At 40.6% G+C, this 20,280-nt stretch overlaps 1 protein-coding gene across 1 annotated transcript in view; it reads left to right on the top strand.

Annotated features, from left to right (window-relative positions):
* The first annotated feature begins 9,054 nt into the window (after positions 1-9,054).
* The window catches only part of NLRP4 (NLR family pyrin domain containing 4), a 30,440-nt gene continuing 19,214 nt past the window's right edge, over positions 9,055-20,280 (top strand). Inside the window, 4 exon segments of the mRNA XM_043598227.1 lie at positions 9,055-9,334; positions 16,134-17,399; positions 17,402-17,705; positions 18,756-18,917. Coding sequence (XP_043454162.1) covers positions 9,055-9,334; positions 16,134-17,399; positions 17,402-17,705; positions 18,756-18,917 — 2,012 coding nt within the window.

Genomic DNA, 20,280 nt, shown 5'->3' with positions numbered 1-20,280 from the left:
CCCAGGAAGAAGCCATTGAATCTCCTTGAAAGCCATCTTTTTGTTCTTATATTCTCATTCTGTGTACTAAACAATTTATCCTAATTTTTAGATATTTAATGCTATTAAGATTTAAGTTTTTATCCAAATCACCTGCCTATTTTGGTGGTAAATCCTATCTTAGGGCCACTCATGAGTAAAGTGGTTTTATTTTTTAAGTTTCCATTGTATAGTTTGAGATTTTTGCTGACTTTTTTATTAATGAGATCCAATTTTGTTGTCCTAGGAATGGAGTAGATGGTCTCTCTGCTATTGTTTTTTTTTTCTTTTTATATTAAGACTTGTTTTACAGCCCAGGGCATAAACAATTGTGAGTATTCTGTGTGTGCTTAAAGAGAATGTTTCCTCAAAAAAAAAAAAAAAAAGTTTCCTCATTGTGTAGAGGACTCTATAAATATCCATTAGATGATGTGCTAATTTTTATCTGTTTATATCAACATTAACTATTGGTCCACCTTGGCTACTTTTTTTTTCATTTTAGAATAGTTTCACACTTACAAGAAAATGGTAAATACAGTACAGAGAGTTTCTATGGATCCTGTGTCCCGGTTTCCCTCTTGTTAACATCTTCCATTAATATGGTACATTTCTCACAACTAATAACCCCATATTGATGGATTAACATTAGCTAAAGACCATACTTCCTTTGGATTTCCTTTGTTTTTATCTAATTTCGCCTTCTGTGCCAGGATCTCATCTAGGATACTACATGATGCTTAGCTGTTATGTCTCCTTAGGTGCCTCTAAACTATGACACTCTCTTAAAGTCTCCTTGTTTTTGATAATGTTGACAGTTTTGATAAGGTCACATATGTTGTAGAATGTCATTCCCACTGGGTTTGCATGATGCGTATCTCATGATTAAACTGGGGTTTGAGGAAGAATCAAGAGGTAGTGCCATGCTCGTATCCTATGCTATCAGCATAATCTACACTGATGTTAACCTTGATCACCTACCTTAGGTGTGTTAGTTTTCTCCACTGTAAAATTACCTCCCTCTGCCTTTTCTATATTGAACTTTTAAAAGTTATTTAAATTCCAGTTAGTTAACATATGATGTAATATTATTTTCAGGTGTACAGTATAGTGATTCAAAACTTCCATATAACAACTGGTGCTCATCACAATGAGAGATTTTAAAATTTATTTTTAATGTTTATTTATTTTTGAGAGAGAGAGACAGAGTCTGAGCAGGGGAGGGACAGAGAGAGAGGGAGACAGAATCTGAAGCAGGCTCTAGGCTCCGCACTGTCAGCACAGAGCCTGATGTGGGGCTTGAACTCATGAACTGCAAGATCATGACCTGAGCAAAAGTCCGACGCTCAACCAACTGAGTCACCCAGGCACCCTTCAATGAGTGATTTTAAAAGAAAGTCAGAAATGTGATACACACACACACAATGGAGTACTGCTCAGTGATCAAAAAAATGAACACTTGCCATTTGCAACATCATGGATAGAACTAGAGGGTATTATGCTAAGTGAAATAAGTCAGAGAAAGACAGGTATTATATGATTTCACTCCTATGTAGAATTTGAGAAACACAACAGATGAACATAGGGGAAGGGAAGGGAAAATCAGATAAAAACACAGAGGGAGACAAACCATAAGAGACTTTTTTTTTAATTTAATGTTTTTATTTCTCTGGTTCCCCCAAGGAGCCCTGGTTCTTTTTATTAGAAAATGATCTTAGAAACCAAACTCTGGACACTGAGTATGCTCACTGCTGCTGGGGTATCTGCCACAAAGTGCCACAGACCAGGTAGCTTAAACAACATAAATTATGTTCTCACAGTCTGGATGCCAGAACGTCCAGATCAAGGTCCAGCAGGGGTGGTTTCTAGTGAGCTCTCTGTTCTTGGCTTGTGGATGACCATCTTCACTCTGTGTCCTCACATATTCAGGGGAGGGGGGCTCTCTGGTGTCCCTTCTAGTATGGCCACTAATTGTGTGGCATGAGGTCCCCATTCTTATGACCTTGTTTAACCAAAATTACCTCCATAAAGATCCTATGTCTAAATATAGTCACAGTGTTGGGGGGTTGGGCTTCAACATATGAATGGGGGGGGATACAAACATTCAGTCCATAACAGTCCTCTCAGTGGACATAGCAAGTGAATGTATGGGTGTATAAGAGCCTGTGTGTATATAGAATTTTCTATAAATATTGATCTGCATTATAGAAGCTAAACCTTAAGTACACAGTGATGTCTCCTGCTCGAATCCAGTATCCCATGGATCATTATAAGCTCTCCTTGGCTTATCTCTAGTATTCTCCTCTAGCTTGGAGGAATCCAGCCCTCTATTTGCTTATTTGTGCAGTCCTGTGATTCATGGTGGCAGTTTTGGGTTGTTAACCTGTGCCCTCATGGCAAACAACCTGAACAACTCAAGAGCAGTGCTTATGTACACTTCCTTTTGTCAATTCCGTCTCATTTCCTAAGTTGCTTAGATCAACACTCTGTGCTCCCATCCCTTTCAGTGAAGTTATATCATACATTGGTAATACAACAAAATGTTTGTAACAGTTGGCTTTCCCTCCTGGGTCTGTAGATATACTAATTTTTTTTTGTTTGTTTGAACACATTAAGGGTCACTTTATGCTGTTGGATTCCATAGGGTTGTTTGTTGTTTTTTTTTTTTTCTGAGAGCGAGAGAGAGAGAAAGAGAGAGCACGTAGGAGCAGAGGGAGAGAGAATCTTAAGCAGGCTCTGTGCTCAGTGCAGAACCTGACACAGGGCTCCATATCATGACCTGAGCTGGAATCAGGTTGGATGTTCAACCAACCAAGCCACCTAAGCATCACAGATTCTATAGGTTTTTACAGATGCACAGTGTTATGTATCCACAATCATAGTGTTATACAGAATAGTTTCACTGCCCTAAAAAACCAACCCTAAACCAACCCTAAAAAACCAGCCCTACGTCCTGTGCTGCACGTATTCACCCTCAATCCCATCCCTGAATCTGTGGCAACCACTGATCTACTTACCATCTCTCTAATTTTGCCTTTTCCAGGATGTCCTATAAATGGAATCACACATGTATATCCTTCTCAGACTAGTTTATTTCACTTAGCAACATGCATCTAAGACTTATCCACGTTTTTGCATAGAATTATAGTTTATTCTTATTGCTGAATAGCGTGTTATTGTATGGGTGTACCACAGTTTATTTACCCCTTTGTCTATTGAAGGACATTTTGGTTCCTTCCAGTTTGGGGTGATTATGAATAAAGCTGTATAAGTATTCACATATAGTTTGTGTGGAAAAAGTTTTTCAAATCACTTGTGTAAATATCTAGAAATATGTTTGCTCAACTGTATGGTAAGAGTATTAGCCAAACTATCTTCTAAAGTGTCCACAATACCAGCAACAAAGGAGAGGCCCTATTATTTCATATTCTCAACATCAATTGATGTGGTCAGTCTTTTTAATTTTAGCCATTTTAATAGTGCCTGATGGCATCTCATCAGTGTTTTGATTTCATTTTCCTAATGACAAATGATGTTATGCATCTCTTCATATTGTTTTTTTTTTAAGTTGGCATGTAGTTGACACACACTGTTAAATTAGATTCATGTGAACTAGCTCATGTTACATTAGCTCATGTGATGCTATGCTCACCCCAAGTGTGGCTACCATCTGTCACCAGACAATGCTACTATAATCCCGTTGACTAAATTCCCTATGCTATACCTTTCGTTCCCCTGCCTTACTCATTCCATAACTGGAATCTTGTTCCTACCACTCCTCTTCACCCATTTTACCAGTCTCCCATACCTTCCCCTCCAGCAGCTATCAGTTTGTTCTGTGTTTATGGGTCTCTGTAGACCCACCTATGAGTAAAATCCTATGGTGTGTCTTTCTCTGTCAGACTTATTTCACTTAGCATAATACCCTCTGGGTCTATCCATGTCCTTGCATAGGGCAAGATTTCATTTTTTTTTTATGGCTGATATATTACACTGTATGTGTGTGTGTGTGTGTGTGTGTATACACATACATACAACATCTTTATTCATCTATCGATGGATACTTGGGTTGCTTCCATATCTTGGCTATTGTAAATAATGCTGCAATAAACATAAAGGTGCATATATCTTTTCAAATTAGTGTTTTTGTTTTATTTGAGTAAATACCCGGTAGTAGAATTGTTGGATCATATGCTAGCTTTTTTTAATAATTTAGATATCCATAAATTGAGATATAATTGACATACAATGTTGTTTTAGATATACAACATACATTTTTAGATATAAAACATAATAATTTGATATATGTATACTTTATGAAATGATTTCTACAATAAGTTTAGTTAACATCATTTACCTAACATAGTTACAACTTTTTTCTTGTGATGAGAATTTTTAAGACTTACTCTCTTAGCACCTTTCAAATATACAATCCATATTTGTTAACAATAGTCCCCATGCTGTACATTATAAGTGAAATATATCAGAAAGAGACAAATACTCTGATATCATTTATGTAGAATCTTTAAAAAGTGCTAATATATGGTATTTTTTAAAAAATTTTTGAGGAACCTCCATACTCTTTTCCATAGTGGTTGCACCAGTTTACATTCCCACCAACGATGCGCGAAGGGTTCCTTTTCCTCCACATCCTCGCCAATGCTTATTATGTCTTGTCTTTTTGATTCTAGCCATTCTGACTGTTGTAAGGTGATATTGTAGTTTTGACTTACATTTCTCTCATGATTAGGGATTTTGAGTATCTTTTTATGAATCTGTTGACCATCTGTATGTTTGGGGAAAATGTCTTTCCAGTTCCTCTGCTCACTTTTTAAATTGTATTGTTTTTGGTGTTAAGTTGTCTAAGTTTCTTATATATTTTAGATATCAACCCCTTATTGGATATACTGTTTGCAAATATCTTCTCTCATTCGGTAGGTTGTCTTTTTGTTTTGCTGATGGTTTCCTTCACTGTGCAAAAGGTTTTTATTTTGATGCAGTCCCAGTAGTTTAATTTTGCTCTTTGTTTACCATGCCTGAGGAGACATATCTAGAAAAACATTGTTATGGCCACATCAAAGAAATTACTGCCTATGCTCTTCTAGGAGTTTTATGGTATAAAGTCTTACATTTAAGTCTTTAATCCATTTTGAGTTTATTTTTGTATATGGTGCAAGTAAGTCGTCCAGTTTCATTCTTTTGCATGTAGCTGTCAAGTTTTCCCAGCACCATTTGTGGAAGAAACTGTCTTTTCCCCATTGAATATTCTTGCCTCCTTTGTCATAGACCAATTGACCATATAAGTGGGTTTATTTTGGGGCTGTCTATTCTGTTCTATTGATCTATTTTTGTGCCAGTACCATACAATTTTGGTTACTGCAGCTTTGTAGTATATACCTTGAAATCTGGGATTGTGATACCTCCAGATTTGTTCTTCTTTCTTTTTTTTTTATGTTTTTTTTATTTATTTTTGAGACAGAGAGAGACAGAGCATGAGCAGGGAAGGGGCAGAGAAAGAGAGGGAGACACAGAATCCGAAGCAGGCTCCAGTCTCCAAGCTGTCAGCACAGAGCCTGACGCGGGACTCAAACCCATGAACCGTGAGATCATGACCCGAGCCAAAGCCGGACGCCCAACCGACTGAGCCATCCAGGCGCCCCTGTTCTTTCTTAAGATTGCTTTGGTTATTGGGGGTCTTTTGTGATTCCATACAAATTTTAGGATTAATCTAGTCCCATGAAAAATGTTGGTATTTTGATAGGGATTGCATTGAATCTGTAGATTGCTTTGGGTGGTATAGACATTTTTAATAATAATTCTTCCAATCAATGAGAATAGAATATCTTTCCATTTGTTTTTGTCATCTTCAATTTATCTCATCAATGTTTTAGTTTTCAGAGTACAGGTCTTTCACTTCTTGGGTTAAGTTGATTTCTAGGTATTTTATTCTTTTGGGGGCAATTGTAAATGGGATTGTTTTCTTGATTTCTCTTTCTGCTACTTCATTAGCAGTATACAGAAATGCAACAGATTTCTGTACATTAATTTTGTATCTTGCAACTTGACTGCATTCATTTATTCTAATAGGGCTTTTTTTTCCTTTGTGGAGTCTTTAGAATTGTCTATACATAGTATCATGTCCTCTGCAAATAGTGACAGTTTAAGTTCTTCCCTACCAATTTGAATGCCTTGTATTTCATGTCTGATTACTATGGCTAGGACTTCCAGTAGGGAAAACTGTTTTTCACTATTGAGTGTGGTGTTAGCTATGGGTTTTTTATATATGGTCTTTATTGTGTTGAGGTATGTCCCCTCTAAACTCACTTTGTTGAGAGTTTTTATCATAAATGTTGAATTTTGTCAGATGATTTTTATTTTTTTTTCTTTTAATTTTTTTACATGTTTGTTTATTTTTTGTGAGAGAGATTGACAGAGTGTGAGCAGGGGAGGGGCAGAGAGAGAGAGGAAGACACAGAATCTGAAGCAGGCTCCAGCCTCTGAGCTCCAGCACAGAGGCTGGTGCAGGGCTCAAACCCACCAACCATGAGATCATGACCTGAGCCAAAGTCAGACGCTCAACCAACTGAGCCACCCAGGTACCCCTATTTTTTATTTTTTAATGTTTATTTATTTTTGAGAGAGACAGAGTGTGAGTGGGGGAGGGGCAGACAGAGGGAGACAGAATCTGAAGCAGGTTCCAGGCTCTGAGCTGTCAGCGCAGAGCTCAATTGTCAGATGCTTTTTCTTTTTTTTTTTAATTTTTTTTTCAACGTTTATTTATTTTTGGGACAGAGAGAGACAGAGCATGAACGGGGGAGGGGCAGACAGAGAGGGAGACACAGAATCGGAAACAGGCTCCAGGCTCTGAGCCATCAGCCCAGAGCCTGACGTGGGGCTCGAACTCACGGACCGCGAGATCGTGACCTGGCTGAAGTCGGACGCTTAACCGACTGCGCCACCCAGGCGCCCCGTCAGATGCTTTTTCTACATCTATTGAGATAATCATAATTTTTATCCTTTGTTTTATTAGTGTGGTGTATCACATTGATTTGCTAATATTGAAACATCCTGTATCCCTGGACTAAATCCCACTTGGTTGTACTGAGTGAGCCTTTTTAATGTAGTGTTTAATGCAGTTTGCTATTATTTTGTTGGAAATTTTTGCATCTATGTTCATCAGGGATATTATATTATAGTTCTTTTGTGTGTGTGTATGGCACTTTGCCTGATTTTTGGCATCAGGGTAATGCTGGTCTTGTAAAATGTATTTGGAAGCTTTCCTTCCTCTTTTGTTTTTTAGAATAGTCTGAGGAGAATAGGTGTTAACTTTTCCTTAATTGTTTGGTAGAATTCACTTGCCAATCCATCTGGTCCTGGACTTTTGTTCATTGGAAGTTTCTTATTGCTGATTCAGTTTCATTACTAGTCATTGAGCTCTTCAGATTTTCTATTCCTGATTCAGGTTTGGAGGATTGTATGTTTCTAGGAATTTATCCATTTCTTCCATGTTGCCAACTTTGTTGGCATATAATGTGGTGTTAGTTGTTACTTCTTTCACTTCTTTTATTTTTACGTTTATTTTTGAGAGAGAGAGACAGACAGACAGAGACAAAGTGTGAACAGGGGAGAGGCAGGGAGAGAGGGAGACACGGAATCTGAAGCAGGCTCCAGCCTCTGAGCTGTCAGCACAGAGCCCAACATGGGCATCAAACCCACAAATCATGAGATCATGACCTGAGCTGAGGTCAGACACTCAACTGACTGAGCCACCCAGGTGCCCCTTCTTTGATTTCTGATTTTATTTGGATCCTCTTTTTCCTTGATGAGTCTGGCTACAGGTCTGTCAATTTTTTTTTTCAAAGTACCTTCTGGATTCATTGATCTTCTCTGCCATTTGTGTATCCTCCTTGGTGAAGTATCTGTTCAGATCTTCTACCTTTTTTTAATTGAGTTTAATTTCTTGTTGAATTTTAAGAGCCCTTTGTATATTCTCGATAGAAATCAGGTATGTAATTTTAATAATTTTTCCCCAGTCTGTAGCTTGTCTTTTCCTTACCTTAACAAGATTTTCTCAGAACAAAGGAAAGTCCAGCTTATCATTTTTCTTTTGTGGATCAGGCTTTTTATACTGTATTGGAAAAACTCTTGATCAAACACAATGTCCTATAGATTTTCTTCTATCTTTTCTTCCAGGATTTTATAGTTTTGAATTTTACATTTAGGTCTGTAATTCATTTGGACTTGATTTCTGTATAAGATCTGAGATCTGAATCTACTTTTTTTTTTCCCATATAGACTTCCAGTTGTCCCAGCACCAGTCGTTGAAAAAAAAAAAAAGTCCTTTCTGCACTGTGCCTTTGTCAAAAAATCAACTGACTGTTTTTGTGTGGGCATGCCTTCTCTACTATCTACTGAGAGATACGTAATTTCTCACTGCTTGTAAGTCTTTATTTGCATTGAAATTCAGGATATATCAGGTGAATATAGGTTAAGATTGTCACATCTTATGAAATAATTGTTCCATTTTTTATTAGGTAAAGATATCACTATCTGTCATCTTGATTTTTGCCTTAAAGTTGAACTCATCAGGTACCGTAACTATGTAAGCCTTAATTGGGACATATTTGGCTTATTTAATTTTTTTCAACTGGTTTATGCCAGGTATCTATATCTTCATCAGGAGTCCTTTCTTGGATACTAACATTGGATATGTTTTATCATGTATCTCCACCAGGCATTGTCAGAATTAGGGTTAGAAAAAATTCTTCCAAGGATTATTTCTTACTTATGCTGAATTTTATTGTCATCCTTCTCATGATCATTTCAATAAAAAGGTGAGAAGAGATGAGTCTGGTCTAAAGAACTTCCTGCCCTCATCCCCATTCCCCCCAAAACTAGCAAGGTACTATACAAAAACTTAGTTACAATTGATTTTTTTTTCTTATAGCTTGGTACTGCCCTGAATTTTTCACAGGTTCCATATATTTCTTGTTACTGGTAATTCTCTCTTTGAAGATTGACATCTCTGTCCTGGTCAAGATGGCGTCGTCTTTCTTTTCTGATTTTGGCCTGATGTGGTACCTGGAGGAGCTCAAAAAGGATGAGTTCAGAAAATTTAAGGAGCTCCTAAAACAGGAGCCTCTGAAGCTTGGACTCAAGATAATTCCCTGGACTGAAGTAAAGAAGGCAACACGGGAAGATCTTGCAAACCTGCTGATGAGGCATTACAAGGAACAGCAAGCATGGAATGTGACTTTCAGCGTCTTTAACAAGATCAATAGAAAAGATCTCTGTGAGAAGGCAAAGAAAGAGATCACAGGTGAGAGGGTCTGGGGTTGTGGGATGAGGACAGGTTCCTCATAATGAAAATTATGCCATGATGCTGATAAACGTTCTCTACATGTCTACCTACAGCAGGGCCAGAATCTATGATGGGACAGTGTTACCCTTGTAGATAGAAAGTAACTTAATTAGGACCTCATGGTTAGACGTGGTAAAATGTGGGTGGATATCCTGTCCTAACCTGTACTGCACTTCTGTCTGGATTACCTGTAATTTTGCCCTTGGCAGAGAACTTGTGTCCAAGCAGAAACTCCAAGGTGATATTGTACTGTAGGAACTATAGCTTTGACCCATTAGCAATGACACCATCTGCTATGGGTGGTCCACTGAGCTGACGGTAACTGGCGTGGTAGTGTGTTTATTCAAGACTGCATAGAGTGCCAGTGTTCAGTGAGATTTCGAAATCATTGCCACATACGTGTGTGTTTTAATATTTAGCAAGCAATAGTTCATGTCGGAAAATCTGTGACCTATAAGCAGTATCATCTTAAGGGCCAATATTTTTTTGGAGGGAAGCGTGTCTTTTGTTCAGAACTTTATTGAATTGTGGACCATTTGACACCCTCATCTGCCCAAATATCAGCCCTTCTTGTGACCTCTGAGTTTCCACTACCACCGTCTGTATTTGTGTGTATCCTATTCACATATGATGTGGGGTCTTGGCAACTTCATTACATCTTTATAGTAGCCCCATTGGAACATTTAGATATTGGAATACATTCCATTTTACTGTAAGTTTTACTTCATTTTTATAATTACAGTTAGGATATCATGTTGACTGTTTAATTACATTTGTGGGAAAGTTAAATGAGGCACAAATGTCCTTTCAGATTAGTTTTGTTTTGTTTTGTTTTTAGACAGAACACAGCACACACTGTGTGCTGTGAGAGAGGGGGAGAGAGAAAGAGAAAATGAGAATCTTTTTTTTTCACTAAATGAAATTTATTGTCAAATTGGTTTCCATACAACACCCAGTGCTCATCCCAAAGGGTGTCCTCCTCAATACCCATCACCCACCCTCCCACCTCCCTCCTCCCTCCCTCTTATGCTTTGGCTCTCTCCCACTCTAACCTCTTTTTTTTTTTTTTTGAAAGTGAGAATCTTAAGCAGGCTCCACACTCAGCATGGAGCTCAATGTGAGGCTTGATCCCACAACCTTGGGATCATGACCTGAGCCGAAATCAAGAGTTAGACACTGAACCAACCAAGCCAATCAGATGCGCCATGTCCGTTCAGATTAGAAAAGATAAGACACAAGATTACTCAAAAGGGAGGGCATTGGGTCTAATAAGATGGAGAACCACTTAATCTCTAGTGGGACACTGATGGTACAGTCTTGACTTGGCACCATGTGGCAATCCTATACCCATTCTCAAACCATATCAGAGATGAGGAGCTACAGCAGAGTCCATGGACCAACAGAGGTTCACACCTGAGATCTTCTGCCCGCCAATCCCATGCACTCCCAGGACCCAGACCAGAGGGGGTAGAATAAAGCAAAATAGTTCTGGAGATCCTGTGGACTCCTGTTTTAATTGCCTCCTTTTTATACCCTGCTGGTGGGGGAAGGATTCCCACCTTTAGGTTATGAAGATGACTAAACCCGTAATCCCCAACACTGTACAGGTGAAGTCAACAGCAGTGTTTCAGCACATAGACTCACAGCCACATATAGTCAAAACACACCACATGGGGCCCCATGATGACTGCACTTAGAAACAGAGTGAACAACCAGGGGTGTGGCAGGCAGTTTGTGGTATTGAAAGAGTGGGTGTGCCCTGAATCCCTGGAGGATGTGAATGTGAATGATTCTATGACTCTCAGGGAACTGAAACCCACTACTCAGGGATAAACATGAATTATGCCTGATTCCTTAATAAACAGATTATTTAGCTAGGGGACCATATCTGTGGGCACAAAGTAGGGAGGGGGACTTAAGTTTAGGACATTCCAGTCTTTTCCTCCACAACTTTACCACATATCAAGGCAAGACATAATACTGCATCTTAATTTAAGGTCTGACACCTGAGATCCTTGCACAAAATTGTCAAGTGATGGAGGACCATGCTGGAGAGGCAAATGCCAGGCAGGTGCTCCCTCTAAGGGTTAAACTGGTGGGTGACCTCTTGCCCATGGCCATGGCACCAGAGGCTGTGGTCATAGAGAGTGGGTTGCATGAAGTCAGCCTCCCCTGGATCTTCCAGGTGGGAATATGTGCCTTCCCATGCACACCTTTGCACCACTACCCACCTTCATGCTGTGTCATAGACCAGAAAGACCCCTGGTCTTTCTCCTCAGGGCTGTGTAGAGGTTTGAGCCTCACGCACTGTCCTCTCGATACCTCCAGGGCCTCATCACAATAGGAGACCAGTCATCCCTGTCACCATGCTTCTGCTCCTCTGCTCCTGTTGGTGTAAGAGAGACTGAGGGTTGCTTTGAAGAATAAGCACTCACTCCATTGGGTAATGTTGAACCATCCTGGCAATACAACCTGTAACATTAGTCAGCTTCTGGTATGCTTCTAATCCATGCCATGGACTTGTAACCAGAGCCTCGTATTTTGTTGTGTGGATGTGAATGTAATTCCTGCTGCTCCACTCTTGAAAGATGCTTTTGATCTGTACACTCCTATCTTCCTCCAGTTCCGGAAAAGTCTGCCCCATTACATTTGAGTCTCTTCTGACTCTTCTCTCCTTCTGTAATGCCAGTTGAATGTACGTCACACCTTAAGGGTCACTTGTACATTTATCCTGGTAGCAGGCATTACCTTTGTTTTGCATATTTAAGGTATCAGTGGGAGGAGATAGCCATTCTGACTTACCATCATGTTTTCATCTTCAACGTTCAACTCCTCACCAAGATGTGCATAGATGAGGCTTTGTGTTCTCCCTGTTTGGGGTGCTTGCACCTGTTGGGAGTACTTGCACCTGTCTGAGGTGCTGTTGAGATGCTTGCACCTGTTAGAGCTGCTAAGCTTGGACCTGTGTCTTGGTAGAATTCCTCATTCCTCAGTCTCAGCCATCATATGAAAATACCACTTCTGTCCCATTCTTTGCTCCCTTCTGGGACTCTGCTGACACATATTAGACCTTTACACTGTGTCTCCTCAGTCACTTCTCTGTGTTTTAGTCTGTGTGTTTATTTCTAATTTTCTCAGTCCTTAACCTCCTTTTCAGCTATTTCCAATCTGCTAACAAACTCATCTATTGATTTCATAAACTCAGCTAATCTATTTTATGGATATAATTTCCATTTGTTTTTCCATTCCTTCCTATCTTCTTTTTTATTGAACACTTTAAGTTAGGTTCATTTTGAGACAGATATTAAAGTAAATATTTTTCTAATGTGTTTCCCACCCCTCCTTGTTTTGGTCCTGTGGTTTTTGTCTCCACATGCCTGGAAATTTTGAGCACTGGGCTTTTGATACAATACATTAAAGAGGCTACTGAGGCTCTGCAAGATTATGTTCTTCCAGATCAAGTGGAATTGCTTCTGATAACAGACGAATATGTCCTTAATAGTGCAGGTTGAAATAATTCAAAGCCAGGCTGTGTTTTGTGAGGAATATTTTGTTGCTAGTTTCCCCTTCTTCCCAGATGGTCCATCCAGTATCCTCTCATGCCTGATGTGTGCTGAACTTCTGAACCCATCATTTGTCCCCCAAACCCTTGAACTTGGCAGGAGTTTGACTTGGCTTATTAGCCTCTTAGCCCTTAATGTCTATTCAGGTTCACAGCCTCTTTAGAGGAAAATGCCCCAAGGAAAACAGACAAGTGTTAAACTCTCATTCTTGGCCTTTCCCTCTGTCTCCTGTATCTTGGCTTCTCAAGAACTTTCTGTTTTCATAGCTCTTTAGTGACCTCACATAATTTTTGCTTTTTTAATCTTTTTAAATGTTTACTTTGGAGAGATAGCCAGCATGAGCAAGGGTGGAAGAGAGGCAGAGAGAGAGGATCTAAAGTGGGTTCTGTGCTGACAGCAGAGAGCCCTGTGTGGGGCTCGAACTCATGAACTGTGAGACCATGACCTGAGCCAAAGTTGGACACTTAACAGACTGAGCCACACAGGCACCATTTAATTTTTTTGAAAGAGCGAGCAAGTGCATGAGTGGGGGGTGGGAGGGGCAGAGGGAAAGAGAATCTTAAGCAGGCTCCATATTCAGTGTAGAGCTTAACACAGGGCTTTATCCCACAACCCTGGGATCATGATCTGAGTCAAAATCAAGAGTAAGATGTTCAACTGATTAAGCCACCCATGCACTCTGACTTCACATAACTTTATTATTATTTTTAATATATGAAATTTATTGTCAAATTGGTTTCCATACAACACCCATTGCTCATCCCAACAGGTGACCTCCTCAATACCCATCACTAACCCTCCCCTCCCTCCCACCCCCCATCAACCCTCAGTTCTCAGTTGTTTTTTTTTTTTTAATTTTTTTTTCAACGTTTATTTATTTTTGGGACAGAGAGAGACAGAGCATGAACGGGGGAGGGGCAGAGAGAGAGAGGGAGACACAGAATCGGAAACAGGCTCCAGGCTCCAAGCCATCAGCCCAGAGCCCGACGCGGGGCTCGAACTCACGGACCGCGAGATCGTGACCTGGCTGAAGTCGGACACTTAACCGACTGAGCCACCCAGGCGCCCCAGTTCTCAGTTTTTAAGAGTCTCTTATGTTCTGGCTCCCTCCCTCTCTAACCTTTTTTTTCCTTCCCCTCCCCCATGGTCTTCTGTTAAGTTTCTCAGGATCTACATAAGAGTGAAAACATATGGTATCTGTCTTTCTCTGTATGACTTATTTCACTTAGCGTAACACTCTTGAGTTCCATCCACGTTGCTATGAAAGGCCATATTTCATTCTTTCTCATTGCCACGTAGTACTCCATTGTGTATATAAACCACAATTTCTTTATCCGTTCATCAGTTGATGGACATTTAGGCTCTTTCCATAATTTGGCTATTGTTGGAAGCACTGATATAAACATTGGGGTACAAGTGCCCCTATGCATCAGCACTCCTGTATCCCTTGGGTAAATTCCTAGTGGTGCTATTGCTGGGTCATAGGGTAGATTTATTTTTAATTTTTTGAGGAACCTCTACACTGTTTTCCAGAGCGGCTGCACCAGTTGGCATACATTTGAATTAATTTAAATTGAATAAGAAATTTCATTTCTCAGTTACACCAGTCCCATTGAAGTTGTTGAATAGGTACATGTAGCTAGTGGAAGACCTAAATTTTTCAGTAGGGAACAAAAAGTCCTAAAAATACACATTCAACAGGATTTGGTTTCTTATCAAAAAAAAATATGGCTAAACAAATGTCTTGTGGCATGAATCATAGGCGCTAAAACCAAATTTTTGGTGCTGCTCTTGGTTGGTAGTGGTGAATGAAATTATTAATAGTTTCTGTGTTTTAACAATTTCTTTTGTTTCTTGTCATCTTGGAAGTGTTTTAGGAGTTTCTGAATTTCCCCTTTGTGTGTTTCTCCTCAGTTTCCTTCTTTGTAATTTTTTTTTTCTAGAGTGAGGGTTGAATGTCAAACCTTACCAGAAACATGATCTTCCCTAATCCAGGTCATTAAACATGCTGTTGGACATAGAACATGTTGAAAGAGTCACTCCAATATATTTTTTGGAACAGAAGGCAGAATTGGCCTTCAGATTGGACCTGCCAGGGCATGGCAGATAATGGTTGCAATCTTAATGACACTTACTCACATGGGCCTGTTGAAATCAGTGAGCCTCTCACAACTCTGTTTAAAAAAAAGGGAGGGGGGAGGGAAGGGCAAATTCTCTACCTTAGTGCACCATTGTGGGCATGAGGAGTGCTATGCAAATACTATCATGCTCAGAACCTGATAGAGAATTAGGCTTATAAGACATGATGGTGCTTATATGTAGGTGGGAATGACTTGTTGGTGTCTTCGTTCTCAACCACAGGAGATATCATCATCCCTTTCCAAATTGAAGTGCAAATCTGACAAATGCCTCCTATTCTAAATCCCTTCATACTATGTGTTATGCTCCCACATGCATGGTCTCTTATAGCTTGTGATCTTCACAATCTCCCTATATGAGGTAGCTCAGCCTTACTTTCATTTACAACTGAGAAACCTGAAGCTTGGGGAGATTCCTTCCTTCCCTAGATCACATAGCTATGAGCAGCAGATGCCAGACCTCCACACAGGCCACTGAACTTCTGAGTTCAGCGTTCTTCTTCTTATTTTTAATGTTTACTTATTTTGAGAGCGAGAGTGAGAGAGCGCAAGCAGAGGAGGAGCAGAAAGAGGGAGAGAGAATCCTAAGCAGGCTTCAAGCTATCAGCGCAGAGCCCGACTCGGGACTCAAATTCTTGAACAGTGAGATCATGACCTGAGTCAAAACCAAGAGTCACACACTTAATCAACTGAGCCACCCAGGTGCCCCAGTTCACAGTTCTTTCTATAAAAAATCTCTCAAGTGTCCCAATATGCAGAGTTTTGTCACTGTTGTTTTTTCATACTGTCTCTGCCACAACTACCCCTCTCTGCCATTTGTAGTGGGAAGGTAGCTATAGACAACATATAAACAAAGAGCATGGTGGTGTTCGAGTGAAATTGTATTTATAAAACAGGCTGTTGTCCAGCTTTGGCCCAAAGACTGCAACCTGCAGATCCCGAGAAGATGCATTTTTAGAAGAAAAATTGCAGGGTCAAAAAGGACATATAATATATGATGAGCATTGAGTTTAACTTGGAGATGTTGTATGTTTCTTTTTTTCCTCTTGTTCTCAGGACACACAAAGTTGTACCAAATGCACGTGAAGGAGAAATTCAACAACATGTGGCTCAGAGAATCTATCCCCAGGATTCAAGATCACTTACATCCTGAACTCACCCAGAGAGAACGTGAATGCTTGGAACTGTTTTTTGCTCCTAAGAAAACTGGGAAACAGACACGGACGGTGCTCCTCAAAGGAATACAAGGGATTGGGAAGACAACATTCCTGATCAGGCTGATGTTGGCCTGGGTGGAGGGCAACCTCTACCAAGAGAGATTCTCCTATGTTTTCTACCTCTGCTGCCGGGAAATGAAGCAGTTGACAGAGACCAGTTTGGCTGCACTCCTCTCTAGAGGCTGGTCTGACTCCTCCACTCCTTTTGTGGAGATCCTGTCCCAACCAGAGAGACTCTTGTTTCTCATAGACAGCTTCGAAGAACTGAAATGTAGCCTGAGTGAACCTGAGTCAGATCTGTGCAGCGACTGTATGGAGCAGGTGCCAGTACAGGTGCTCCTGAGCAGCTTGCTGAGGAAGAAATTGCTCCCCGAGTCCTCGCTGCTCATCACTGCTACACCTGTGTACCCCCAGGAAGTTGAGGATAGGTTGGAGTGCCCAGAAATTAAAACACTCCTGGGATTCAGTGACAGTGATAAGAAGATCTATTTCTGCTCTATGTTTCAAGACCGGAATAGAGCCATGGAAGCCTTCAGTTTCATGAGAGAAAATGGGCATTTGTTTATCATGTGCCAAATCCCCATCCTTTGCTGGATTGTGAGCACTTGTCTGAAGCAGGAAATGGAAAAGGGGAAAGACCTGGCGCTGACCTGCCGACGTACCACCTCTCTTTATAGCTCTTTCATCTTTAACTTGTTCACACCCAAGGGGGCTAGCTGTCCAGATGAGCAAAGCCAAGGCCAGTTGAAGGGCTTGTGTTCCCTGGCTGCAGAGGGTATGTGGACCAACATGTTTTTGTTCAGTGAAGGGGACCTCAGGAGAAATGGGTTGGTTAATTCTGATATCTCTACGTTGCTGGACATAAAGGCTCTTCAGAAGTGCAAGGAGGAGGAGAATTCCTACATGTTTCTCCATGTGAGCGTCCAGGAGTTCTGTGCCGCCATGTTCTATTTTCTCAAGAGCCACATGGACCATCCTAACCCAGCTATTGGATGTAGAAAGGCTGTGCTATTTACCTATTTGAAGAAAGAAAAGGTACATTGGATTTCTTTGGGGTGTTTCATATTCGGCCTTTTAAATGAAAAGGAACAACAAAAGCTGGATACAGTTTTGGCTTTCACCTGTCCCAGGAGATACAGCAGGAATGTCACCAGTACTTGCAGCGCATAGGTGAGAATGAGCATCTTCAGAAACAGACAGATTTCTTGGCATTGTGTTACTGTCTGTTTGAGATGCAGAATGAAGGTTTTGTGCAGTGGGCAATGGACTTCTTCCAAGATGTTCACTTTACCATCACGAACCACGTGGACTTGCGGGTTTCTGCCTACTGCTTAAAATACTGTTCCAGTTTGCAGAAGCTTTGCTTCTCCATCCAGAATGTCTTTCAAGTGGGAAATGCAGACAGCTCTGTGTGAGTCCTTCTAATTGCTTTCTTTCTGTTATCTTTTCAGCATTTGTCCACATTTCCAAGTGGGCTTGGCTGATGACATTTTTATTATAGGATTGTCATTGTTTCTGTCAAACAGACCTTAGCTCAGGTCCTGGTGTGACTGTTTTTGAACTACATGACCATGCCCATGGGATTTCCCTTCTTTGTTGAAGTTGCCTCACTAAATGTAGGGCAATAATGTTAACTATGTTGTGAGGTATTGTGGAGATTGAATATGAGAACCCATGTGTGTTTCTTATTACTTTTCAATATGGTTGGTATGTACTTATAATTAACATCATTCTCAAAGGACCACACTCACATCCTTTCTTGAATTCCCAGTTAAAAATTACCTTTTAGGGTGTTGTATGGAAACCAGTTTGACAATAAATTTCATATATTGAAAAAAAATTACCTTTTAAAATTTATTCTAGAAATCTTATAAATTTTAACTAAGTGCTCCTGAAAATCATATGAGGTAGATTCTTATCATGTTACAGATGGGGAAACTGGAGCAAAAAGATCCTGTAGGCTGGCCAAGTTAGGAAGTTGTGAAGGCTAGGTTTGAGCCTAGGCTATATTACTCAAGACTCACTTACAGCTGGGATGTCCTGCCCCAGTCTTAAGTATAAAACTGCCCATATATATAGGGCAAGGTTCCTCAACTTGGGCACTATTGATATTTTGGGAGGGATAATTCTGTGTTGGCAGGGGTTAGGGGAAGCTTTCTTGTGCATTGTAGCATGTTTAGCAGCATCCCTGGTTTCTACCACTAGATACCAGAAGTACCCCTAAGTTGTAGCAACAAAAAAATGTCTCCAGATATTGCCTAATGTTGCCTGGGCAGAGGGGACAACAGTCCCCTCGGTTGAGAATAATGAATATAAAACTTGCCTGATGGATGTTATTCTGTCTAGTTAAAGGTTGGGCTATGTCAGAGTTTTTATGTCCAGGAAGATAATTTTTTCTTATGTTTTGAATTGCTTGGGTTGACAATATCCTGGAAAACACATCCTTTCTCCTTTCTTACAGGTCAGGTTACAACATCCTCTGTTGGCATGATATCTGCTCTGTGCTCACTACAAATGAGCACCTCAGAGAACTCCAAATGAGTCACAGTATCCTCAGTGAGTCAACCTATGTAACTTTGTGTAATCAGCTGAGGCATCCCAGCTGTCACCTCCAAAAGCTTCAGTAAGTTGGGGATCCTCCTAGACTTGAGTCTCTTGTGTAGATACCAAATTGGTCCCACCTCACTTTTAGGTGAGGCCAACTGCATAATCAAAGAATTATAATCAGAGCAGATTTCCACATGCCTATTTCTCTTGCTGTGTCACCTTTTACTGCACTCATCACATTAAAATGTGTTTCTCAAGGTCACAAAGCTATGAAAGGGAAAACCTGGGTTCTGAACTTAAGAGCTGGTCAACTGCAGAGCCTCTTCTGGTGGCCACCACACTTGCTGCTTCTAAAAATGCTTAAGGAGCATTATGTCAACCAACATTTGGGATCCAGCTGGGTGTCAGACTTTTACTAAATCCCAAGGATAAAGTAGGGGTAAGAATTATGGTCTTGACCTCAAGGAACACTATGGTCAGGTGTGACTTGGCTTGTTTCCTCGCCATGAAATGTATAGACATTTCTGAGTGGGAGGTGCACATGAAAGGATGAGAGATAATCCAAGATTCTGGTTGTCTGGAAAGTCCTCCTAGTCTACGAGTTTAGACTACCTTCTGAGAGGACATGGAACTTACGGATTCCAGAGAACAGGAAGGATATGCAAGAGTGGTATTGTCTGAGAATTGGTCTGGCACAGGTGTCTAGGTGTGCTCCCCTTGCCGTAGTATGATGTTGTCTTGTCCATGTCTGTGGATCTCTGGCATCTAAATAGGAGTATGTGACTCTTTATTGGCAATAAAATGTGAGCAGAAGTATGACTTTTATACAAAAGCCTTTAAGAGACCAGAGTTTCTATATGTGCATTCCCCATTTGCTAGTGGAATGTTGAAGTCACAAGACAGAGGGAAACCAGCTGGGTCTGTACTTACACAGTGGAGTGTCAGGCCATTAAAATTGAACTTCATCAAAATGGAAACACCTGCTTCAGTAAGTCTGGAGTTGGGCATAAGACTGCATTTCTTTTTTTTTCTTTTTTTTTCAACGTTTTATTTTATTTTTGGGACAGAGAGAGACCGAGCATGAACGGGGGAGGTGCAGAGAGAGAGGGAGACACAGAATCGGAAACAGGCTCCAGGCTCTGAGCCATCAGCCCAGAGCCCGACGCGGGGCTCGAACTCACGGACCGCGAGATCGTGACCTGGCTGAAGTCGGACGCTTAACCGACTGCGCCACCCAGGCGCCCCAAGACTGCATTTCTAACAAGTCCCCAGATGATGCTGAGATGTGGCTTGTCCAGGAGCCATGCTTTGAGAAGGATGTAGAGCAGTGACTTTGCAGTATTTTCTGCATGTTAAAATTATCCAAGGATGTTTTAAAAAGTTCCTCGTGCCCAAGTCAAGCCTCAAAACCAATTTATCAAAATATCTCCCATGGGATT

This window comes from Prionailurus bengalensis, chromosome E2, assembly GCF_016509475.1.
Source record: "Prionailurus bengalensis isolate Pbe53 chromosome E2, Fcat_Pben_1.1_paternal_pri, whole genome shotgun sequence".
Taxonomy (NCBI): domain Eukaryota; kingdom Metazoa; phylum Chordata; class Mammalia; order Carnivora; family Felidae; genus Prionailurus; species Prionailurus bengalensis.
This window is presented reverse-complemented; position numbering and strand designations above follow the sequence as displayed.